The 10,579-nt window shown below is 42.0% G+C and overlaps 1 protein-coding gene across 1 annotated transcript; it reads right to left on the reverse strand.

The window, feature by feature from the left end:
- Positions 1–486: 486 nt before the first annotated feature.
- becn1 (beclin 1, autophagy related) lies at positions 487–10,577 on the reverse strand. The gene is made up of 12 exons (XM_023835787.2): positions 10,306–10,577; positions 9,671–9,849; positions 9,253–9,317; positions 8,283–8,341; positions 7,880–7,970; positions 7,305–7,441; positions 5,957–6,151; positions 5,245–5,391; positions 4,333–4,482; positions 2,942–3,002; positions 2,679–2,821; positions 487–1,274 (listed from the first exon to the last, which is right to left on the reverse strand). The coding sequence occupies exons 2-12, from the start codon at positions 9,795–9,797 to the stop codon at positions 1,106–1,108; spliced, it is 1,344 nt and encodes a 447-aa protein (XP_023691555.1). The 5' UTR covers positions 9,798–9,849; positions 10,306–10,577; the 3' UTR covers positions 487–1,105.
- Between the last annotated feature and the right edge of the window lie 2 nt (positions 10,578–10,579).

Raw genomic sequence — 10,579 nt, forward strand, 5'->3', positions numbered from 1 at the left:
TTTACCCCTTTTGTGTGTTAATTGGTTTGGCACTATACATGTTCCCTCATGTCTTTTTATAGAAAGGTCAGTTTGTTTCAGTTACTACTTTGAGTTGTTATATTACGTTTTCTGGACCTCTTTTAAGGGCCTTGTTATTAAGGTCTTGAGTTTAGTCATTGTTTGTATTCGTGGGAGTCAATAAAGCCCTATTTTCTTTAGTCAAGTTCCTGTGTTTGTGTTGCTGTACTGCTTGGTCCCTCACAGTCCATGGCAGAGCAGTACAGTTACGGTCTACACCTCCAGTGAAGGTAAAGCATAGCAGCAGAGAGGGGGACAAGCCCCCCCACCCCATTCGCTCCAAGGGGACAGCTGAAAGCTCTGATCTTAAATATAATCTGCTAACCCCATAAGGAGTTGCTTTAAGTGTCAAACTTAATCTCAAAAGTTAAACCTGTTCAAACTATATATTAAGGAAATATATGAAGGAAAAAACCTACACAATAATTCTGAAATTGCCTTTTTTATCTTTTAATGATACAGCTTTTCTTAAATGTATCAAAATCCAATTCTTTCATCATTTATTTACAGTCCTATTTGCTAAATGAAAAGCAAACATATGCATATGCAGATTATCTTTGCTCTGTGTAAAAAAAGCAATGATCCGCATAAGAAGAAGGAAAAGTTATTCTCTTATTCCTAAAAACTTTCAATATGTGTCTAATGACGAGAGGGGAGTTGCTCTCTCAGTATGCATCTGCCATCTCTCAAAATAAACACTTTAGAAATATGTGGGAAATGTAGATGTCAGCAAATCACACACCTGTAAATCATTTTCAGCATTATCTTAGACACTGAAGCAAATGTTAATGGTGGTCACTGTGACAAAACTGATTTGTTTCCACCCCAAGGACTGACGATCCTTGAAAATTTGAATGCACGTATAATACATTATCATATACAGAGTTTGAGGACCTGCACTTACGATCAGTCCAAATGAATGACTGTACAAAGGGGTTCACTTAAAAACAAGCTGAGGCTGCTTCAGTTCTACTGTACATCTCGTTCTTGCCAGGATCCTTTTGCGTGGGCCCAGACCAGGCCGGCTTCCATCTTGTGGCAGTCCTCACTTGTTGTAAAACTGAGAAGATACCCAAGCTAAGCCCCACTTGAGATTGGTGAGCATGAACTTCAATGCCTTGGTCCACTGCTCCTCAGAGTTGAACTGCGTCTTAATGGAGTATGAGCCGCCGCTGCCACCTGTGTCCTCGATCTTCCCCTTTTCTACATCCATCCTAGGTCACAAGGTTAAATAAACGTGAGACAATTGACCTTAAGTGGCTACATACTTGCTCTGACTATCTAGACCAAAATTATTTTCCTTAACTGGCAAAACTGCTTCAAAAATCTGCAGGAAACTCAGGGAGGCAATAAAATCTAAAGGTTATGACCATCACAATAATTACTATAGAATATTGATACTTTATTCATTCAGGTCCATTACCACATGTGCATAAAATCAAACACCTAGCCATGCAGTCAGGTTTAAAAACATTTCTGAAAGAATGGGTCGTTCTGAAGAGTTCAGTGAATTCAAGTGTGGTACTGTTATAGGATGCCACCTTTGCAATAAGTCAGTTTGTGAACTTTCTTCCCTGCTAGATATTCCATGGTCAACTGTAAGTGGTATTGTTGCAAAGTGGAAGTATTTAGTAACAACAGAAACTCACAGAGATCACATATTGCAGCAAAAAGGGGGTCACCAAATGCTGAGGTGCATCATGCATAAAAGTCGCCAACGCTCTAGACTCAATAACTGCAGAGTTCCTAACTTCCTCCGCCATTATTCCCATCTCAAAAACCATGTCCCAGGAGATTCATGGAATGGACTTCCATGGCCAAGCAGCAGTATGCACGCTTCACATCACCAAGCACAATGCCAAGCACTGAATGGAGTGGTGGACTCTGGAACAGTGGAAACGTGTTTTGAGGAGTGATGAGTCACGCTTCTCTGTCTGGGAGTCTGATGGGCAAGGCAGGGTTTGGCGGGTGCCAGGAGAACGGTACCTGCTTCGTTGCCTTGTGCCAACTATAAAATTTGGTGGAGGAGGGACAATGGTATGGGGTTGACTGGCCCACAAAGCCCTGACCTCAACCCCATCAATCACCTCTGGGATGAACTAGAACGGAGATTGCGAACCAGGCCTTCATGTCCAACATCAGCGCCTGACCTCAAAAATGATCTTCTGGATGAATGGGCACACTCCAAAATCTTGTGGACAGCCTTCCCAGAATAATGGCAGCTATTATAGTTGCAAAAGGGGGACCAACTCCATATTGATGCCAATTGATATAGAATAAGATGTCATATAAGTTCCTGGGGGTTTAAAGGCCAGGTGTCCCAATCCTTTCGTCCATATAGTCTATATTCAATCAGATTTTACAAAGGCTCTCTCTGACAAGCACCACTCAAATGATATGATAAACCAGCTTAGCTATTCTCTTTCATATATTCATGCATGTTCATTAAGATACAAATTCTTTTTGCCACCTCCCAATATCAAATGACAATTGATTTTCTCTGATACGACTTGCAGTAATTCAGAGAAGATCTTACTGAATGAAATACGTGACTTTGAGCCATGACACAGCACTCCCAGCTCCCCAAACCCCCGCCCCCCCCACCGGCCGTGCCCCACCTGTACGGCAAACAGAACCCAGTGTCGCCTTTCTCCACCTCTTCCTTGAACTGTTGCACACAGTCCAGGAAGGCCACCATGGCGTGGTCAAACTTGTTATCCCAGAAGAAGCGCAGGCCTCCGGAACAGTAAAGAGGCAACTCCTTCCCAGGTGGGGGCAAGGAGAGAGAGAGCATTTACTACAAACATAAAAGCCAGATACATACAAGATGCAGCAACATCATCTGAACAAAAACACTTACAAACAAGTATAGTTGTCTTACCTTGGACTTGTCTGTTAGAGACTCCAGGTAGGAGTGGTTCCCATATGGGACGAGGCGGTACCTGTCAAGGGCAGACAGATGCTTACTATTCGGGATTCCAGTATGTCATCATAATCAAAGAGCGGTACTTTCATCAAATCCACCCAACGAGGTACACTGAAGATCCGCTGGATAGTTAAATATTTGTGGATCATGGTACATATTTGTGGATCGTCTTCTTTGGGTTACAAATAAAAAAGTCCAATGAAAACTTCCATACAAGTGGCACATCCTATGTGGTGGCGAATAACGTGGTGAACCATCATCCAAATGATGAAAAATGTCGCCATAAACAGTGAATTTCGCGACACCACAAAATAAACAGTAGAAAGTAATATGAAACGATCAACGTTTATATATCGTCATCTGATGTATATTGTCATATCACACAGCCCTCCTGTAATCTAATCATCTCTCTCTGTAACAAAGTAGTGTAATGGACTACAATTTCAATTTTTGTAATCATATTACAGTTTCTACCTTAAATTTCAAAAATATATACGGGTCATTCCATATCAAATCACCTAGAGGGTTCCAGGTCACTCTCTCAGATTGGCCTGAAAATTCACTCCTATACCAAACTTATGAAAAGTCCCAAATATTAGGTCTGTATTGTTAACAGTTTTGAAACTACAGCTTTTTGAAATTTTAAATAATTTTATGCATTTTGCCGACGGTGTTTGGCTCCACACTCCAACATTCATAGCTCCTTTGATATGGCATGGACAGCTTTGAAACTCAGTGAGTAGGGCTAACTTCAATAAATGAATAGAACTGTCTAATAAAACACTTGTTTATTTTCACTGTTTTTATTAATTTATGAAGGGGTACTATGCTCTTGTATCAGGTGTATCAGGCAATTCTGAAACAGAGCTATGCAACGTCTGAGCAGTAAATCTGCTCTTACTGCCCCCAGTAAATGTAAATGCTGTAAATGTCTGTGTATTGGTTGAATTTGACAGCTCATTCTTTGAAAAAAAAACCCCATAACATTAGCAGGAAGCTCAGCAACTACAGCAAACTGTTGGTTGCAGGTATATAATAATACATGGAAAAAATATGAAACTGATGGTTCGATTCATTTTTTTGTTGATTCATAGGAGTTTGAGAGAGCAAGTTAAAAGTAAAGTCATTAGTAATGTCACATTTTCTGGAAGTAATCAGTAAAGTAATCCGGTTACAATTTGAGACAGTCTGTTACGGGTTACTTTTTCCCAGTAACTTCCCCAACATTATTCAAGAGTAGAATAGCAGTAACTCCTTATTGGAAGAAAAATATCTGCCTCTGCTCAAAAAACCCAGCTGCTGTACCAGCAAACTGCCACTCGGCACCCGGAACCAGCATGTCTCACCTCTGGAAACGCAGCCCCATCTTGTTGGCCAGTGCATGCAGGAGCAGAACCGTCTGCCCCCAGGCCGCATTGATCTCGTTCCACTCCACCGGCACGCTGGGCAGGCGGCCCAGACGGAAGTTGTTGATTGTCCCAAACTGACCACTATGCCTAACAACAGGCAGGGATATTTGAGGGGGAAGAGAAGCATGATTTATGATCAGAATGTGCTATTCATGCGATCTATAACCACGCCCAGAGCGGTTTGCATGTATAAGATCTTCAGCACATCATAACCACCCCCAGCCCCTAGTGGTACCTTCCTATACCCCCCTTAGTTTGTACCACTCCACTTCCCACTAAATTATCGCTACATTTGACTTGTTAAAGGCACTCCAGGGCAACAGGAAGAGCCCAGCCCATTCAAACAGCAACAGCTGGCACTCAGTACTCAATGAACAGAGTCTCATTTGAATTTCTCCTCTGCAGAACCTTGCCCATTAATGCCAAAGCACTTCCTCCTTCCCTTATCTCATTTCTAATTTTCTAACTACATAATCATAGTTTTGCTGAATTATTTATATTTTTAATTATTAACGCCTCCAGCTGTTAATCTGATTATTGTGCATAAATAAATCTGTTCCATTTTTGGAGCTGATTTAGTGCAGCATATGTATTTATTCATTAGCCGTTACAGTTGCTGAGCAAGCAGTTGTATGTGATTACACAGCTTCAGGTTTGTTTTTTCCTCATTTGCATGACAGGGCATGGTAATGTAGGATTTTAGGACAGGGGCTCGAGGGTAAAATGGCCAGGCCCTCCTGGGACTGGAACCACTAACCACCCATTACCCTCCAGGTCCCAGATGGGGACGTGACATCAGACAACATTAATCTACACTCATTTGGAGGTGAACTGAGGTCGGCAGGCTACCAGATGTGGAAGGTGGCGTTGAAGACGTTGGTCTTCTTCAGCCGGTCAAGCTGGATCTGAGCATAGCGCATCTGGTTGTCGGCGCTCTTTAGCTCGTCGTCCAGCTCCAGCTGCTGCCGTTTGAACTCGCTGTACTCCTTCTGGTACCTGAGCGTGGGGCAGACAGGGCACAGGGAGTCCATCACTCAGCATCCGCACAGCTGATGGTCAGCTTCTGCTATGACCCAATGTAGACACACTTTTCACATGAGGACTGTGCATAACTCTTCGTGTACAGCAGGGGTGTCAAACTCCAGTCCTGGGGGGCCGGAGCCCTGTGTAGCTTAGTTCTTTCCCTGTTCCACCACAAATGATTCAGCTCAAGAACTGTGTGGTAATTAGCACAAGGAGTTGAATCAGGTGTGTTAAACGAGGGGAAACCCAAAAATGTGCAGGGCTCCGGCCCCCCAGGACTGGAGTCGGACACCTGTGGTGTACAGAAAGCATCTCTGCTTAGACCCAGACCAATACCCAATTAGTTTCCATTGGCTGCCTGGTGTTTTTGAAGCAATGAAAGTGATTTAAATGGGTCCCCAGGCTCAAGGCTCTTTATTACACTCGGCTGCCTTGCTTTAGGCTAAATTACTTAGCATCATTGACATAGCACTGCGGATCGCCCCCTTTATAAGCAGAGGGTCATGAGATCAGAAGCCACTTCCTGCCAGACACTCACTGCAGCTCCTCGCTGTCCAGCTGCTGCGTCAGGCTGCGGCCCTGGGACAGCTCCTGGGCGACCACCCCCCTCTGCTCCTCAATGGCCTCCAGCTGCTGGATCAATGACTCCTCTTCCTCCTTCAGCTGCTGCAGTTCTGCCAGCAGGGTGTCTTCCTCTTCCTCACGCAACTGGGAGAGAAGCTCAAAACAGCTCCTATAATGGATGGGGGGGGGAGTTAAGAGCAGTGCACACAAAGAATGAAGAGTATAAAAGTGTATCGTACTGGCCCCCCCAACCTGGACCAATGCAATTATTTTCCAAATTTTTTAGGGCCCCTGAATTGGAATCATCCTACTCCCCCCCTCCCTTTACGGAACCCCTGCACTGAAGACGTGTATTTATTCTATATAACCGCAACCAGAATTAATTATTTATTTTAACAATTTAAAATATGTAGCTAAATTAGGCTTGCACAATGTGTAACGTTAATATCAACGCAGCACATGTTATGCATATACAAATGTCACGTAAAGGAGCGCAATTCTGATATTTTGAAACCTTGGCAACAAAATTTGCCGGAGTGCTGGGGGGGGCAGTGTTTCCAAACAGAGATCATAGAGTTTTACTATTATAACATTGTTTTTTACTCTGTGAAGGGAAATATACCAAGCTTTGCAATTTTAATGATCATGTGCTGCTACTTTTGTATCATAATCATCTTCAACCATACTGTTAAAATTACTCCCAGACAGTGTAGCGCCTTTGTGAGAAGTTTAACAAAAATGAGTGACGAGGAGAAAAACGCACAAGAACTGGTTGCCAAAAGACATCTGCCTCCCCTTTATGGAAATAGTTTAGGTTCCATAAAGACGATACTGAGCAAAACTTAGTGATTTGTTGACACTGCTTTGTGAGGACAAAGTGCAGCAACATCGCCAACCTAACCCTAACCCTATTTCACAAACTCTATTGGTAGATAAATTTTGTGTAGCTTCTGCTCCAAAACTGCTTACACTTGTACCTGGGTGTTCACTGGAAGCTCAGCCTAGATGCTCTTATGCCTAGTTGACTCCTTGACAGCATGAATGTTTGAAATTGTACATTTGCCTCGCTTGTACATTGCTTTGGACGAAGTGTCTGCTAAAATGCAGATAAGAAGTTTTATTTGGCTCATTTTTCGACTTTTATTAAAAACCACAATATATATCACAAAAAAACATACTGAGATTTTTCCAGTATTGTGCAGTTCTAAGCTTAACCAATGCCACCAAAATGGTACGCTTCTAAAGGTTATATTTTCAAAGACAATTTATGAGCCCAGCAGGTGGCAGCATAGAGCCACTTTGCTCATTCCTTGTTGACTCACCTGTAGTTCTGGCACTCATTCTCTGTGATGTTGAGCTGTGTGTCCAAGTGGTCCAGCAGAGTGTCAGTGCACTCTTCACACAAGGGATGGTCCACATCGGTTTGACCCGACATGATGTCAAAGAGGTCGCTTGTCACCTGTAGAAATTGGAGAGGGTTGAACGTAGATGTATGTTGAGTGGTTCTCAAGCTGCTCCACTTGATGAGATTTTTCAGAATATGTAAATGTAAAACTATAGGTATGGCTCTAACTTGATTTTTTCTTTGTCACTCATAAATATACTTTCATCTCAATCAACCATTCTGTTAATTAAGGGCACTGAACTTATCAAGTAACACACTTAATAAAATAATCATGATAATTTGTTCTGAGACAAAATATATATATTTATTTATTCGCTAATGCAACGGGGAAAAAATGCCAAGATTAATCAGAATTTAATCAGCAGTAATCAAGCCTAATTAAGAAAAAGCTCAGCAGGAACAGAAACTAGCAGACGTAGAGTTACTCCAGGACCGAGTCTGATCTCTGTGGCTGGATGCAAGACCGAAGTGGGGTGTTTGCAGACCTCTCACCTTCAGCCTACGACTTAGGTTTTCCATGGTGCCTCCATCGGATGCCTCTCCAATCAGCGTGAAGCTGTTGGCACTTTCTGTGGACATCATCCTACAAAGGATACAACATCAGGGTGGAGCGTAAAGGTCCGTGGTATGTGCACTGGTAGACAAGTCTGCTTTGTTAAGTGAGCCAGCTCAATGCTTACAGACTTATGCTCCAGTATTGCACAATTACAGCAATTACATAATCTTACCATTAGGGTCAAATTAAACCATTTATCAGCTACTTTCTATACTGAGAGGGATTAAGACTTGATGCTAAACATGTGAGTGTTAAAAGCATCCTGCACATCTCTTCCCATGAGTCAGTTCTGTTTAGACATGGGCATCTTCGGGAGATGGTAGAGATAACACATCTTACCGTGCTGGGGGTATGTACTTCCTTGCCACTCCATCTTGTTTGCTTTCCACAAATGTTTCCTTTAAAAAAGTGTAACAAATAATGGAAAATGAAAGTTTCAGGGAATTGCATAAACATTTTAAACCAGTGGTTCTCAACCTTTTTTGCACCGCAACCCAATTTTTACCATCCCAGCTCAGTTGCTACCCTATATATCAAGTAAAAGTTTAAATTAACGCTATGATCAGGCATGCAGTGCACTCTGCAGTTTGTGCCAATCAATGCCTATCGCACAAATCTGATTGGATGTGCCAGTGAATTATAAATTAAGCATCTGTGGTTTGGCTTTTTGGATTGGTTGAGTTTTCACTAGTTTTGCACTAAATATTTGCAGTCCCAAGACCTGTTTATATAGATTAATTCTAGGATCATAGCTGGAAAATCTGATCGTGGATCAGCATAGGAGCTTGCTGGTTTTTAAAATGCATGATTTTAAAATTACATTTCCAACTATGCTTCAGAACTTTCAGAACTTGCGGAGACCCAACCACGGGTTGAGATTCTCTGTTTTAAACAACACTAATGACCCTTCTTGACAGAGATTACCGCTTCATGCTAAAACATGACATTTAAGACATTAAGACATTTAAAATATGTCAAAAAGATTCTGCTTACATCCATAAAGCTCTAAATCTGCTGATTCAGGCCAAGAAACCAGTGGCCTGTACTACGAAGCGGGGTTACTGGCTTATCGGGGTAACTTGTTGGATTTAAGGTAGTCTGGGCAAAATGTAAGTGAGCGAATATGAAGTCCATTTAAGCTGTGGTACCTTAAATCCGACAAGTTACCCCGATAAGCCAGTAACCCCGCTTCGTAGTACTGGCCACAGGGATGTGACTAAATGGGCTCAAAACAGCATCTCACAGGTCTCACATAAACACACCAGTGGCATGAAATGTGGAGGCGACGGCACCCCTGACCGCTACACACCTCTGTGGCGCTCTCTTCCTCAGTGCTCTCCACCTGTTTGCTTTGTGTCACTGTCACTAATGGGGCTACAGGGCAGAAACGTAGTGGAGAAAAAAATAATTGTTATACATGTTATGCATGTTAATGCAATAATGTTGGCTCAGATTAATACCAGGTCAAGTAGACAGCGCTGCTAAATGCCCCAAAAATCATCCAGTCCTGCTCTCTGATATACAATGCTTTGGATATAAGAATATGCTAAATTAAAAAAAAAAACGTTATGTTATGCAAATACTAAACTTCACATTTTTGGACTGCAAATTTTTTAAAAGTGTAATGATTGCGAAATATAACAATGTCTTGTCAATATCGTTTAAATAAAAAAAGCACGGGATTAAATAACTTTAGCACTGAAGCGCCGTATGGAGAGCCGTCCTACCTATGAGCTCCTGGATGGTGACGCGGTCCAGCACGTTGAAGGATGTGTCCAGTTTGAGAGGCTGACTACAGCGCTGACACACGAAGCTAACCTGCATGGTGGAGCTGGAGGACTTGGAGCCCTCCATAGCTGCGCTCTAAGGCAGGGTGTCACAGATGTAGCTAAATCGTTCACAAGTGCTGAGCAGGGAAGAGGAGGTGAGATTCACTAAATATGTCATCTCCTGGAATGCAATGTTTCATCTGACACTTCAATGACTTAAAGCCATAAAAGAGCAATATCACCAACAGCAATAAAACATCGTTACCGTTACATTTAAATGGAACAGAAAATGTCACAAATAAAGCAAAACAAAAATTATAAGATGGTTGGCCAAAAATTAAGTAATTTCATTGCACTTATAATGACTGTCTTGGTGAAATGTGATATGGAATGAGAAAAACAGGCTGAGGTAATACAGCTTCTGCTTTAAGCTAAACCAATCGCAGACTTGAAAACAGTATAAGTACTGCACGTACTTACACTAACACTGTAGCTTCTCATCAGACTCGTTGTTTTACATTACGCAAATAAACCAAATGAAAACGGGTAGCAAACGCCTAACACCAATAATGGCAAAAAGATACGGCATTTACCTGTTTATACACCAGCCGTTGAGTTACAGTCGTTAATGGTAGCTAATCCTTCTGTTGTCGAGTTGAAGAGTAAAATCCGTGTAAAATCAAAGCTGAATCATTCCGCTGAAACACTTGTAAGCTTTTAATGGCCTATTCGACAATAAACACTGAACGGAAAATTTCAAAACTGCAACACTAGCAGTTAGCTAATAAGGCTAATGGGAAAAGCTGCGTTCATAACTGTAAGACATTTCCGGCACTGTACTTGTTTATTGCGGAAATTACGCAATGA

Source organism: Paramormyrops kingsleyae, chromosome 5 (assembly GCF_048594095.1).
Source record: "Paramormyrops kingsleyae isolate MSU_618 chromosome 5, PKINGS_0.4, whole genome shotgun sequence".
In the NCBI taxonomy this organism is placed as follows: Eukaryota; Metazoa; Chordata; class Actinopteri; order Osteoglossiformes; family Mormyridae; genus Paramormyrops; species Paramormyrops kingsleyae.

Coding starts and splice junctions, on each gene's coding strand:
- becn1 (XM_023835787.2), bottom strand. CDS start 9,797: ATGGAGGGCTCCAAGTCCTCCAGCTCCACCATGCAGGTTAGCTTCGTG. Junction 5,392..5,956: donor CTGGACAGCGAGGAGCTGCA/GTGAGTGTCTGG, acceptor CCCCACGCTCAG/GTACCAGAAGGAGTACAGCG. Junction 2,822..2,941: donor CTCTAACAGACAAGTCCAAG/GTAAGACAACTA, acceptor CCACCTGGGAAG/GAGTTGCCTCTTTACTGTTC.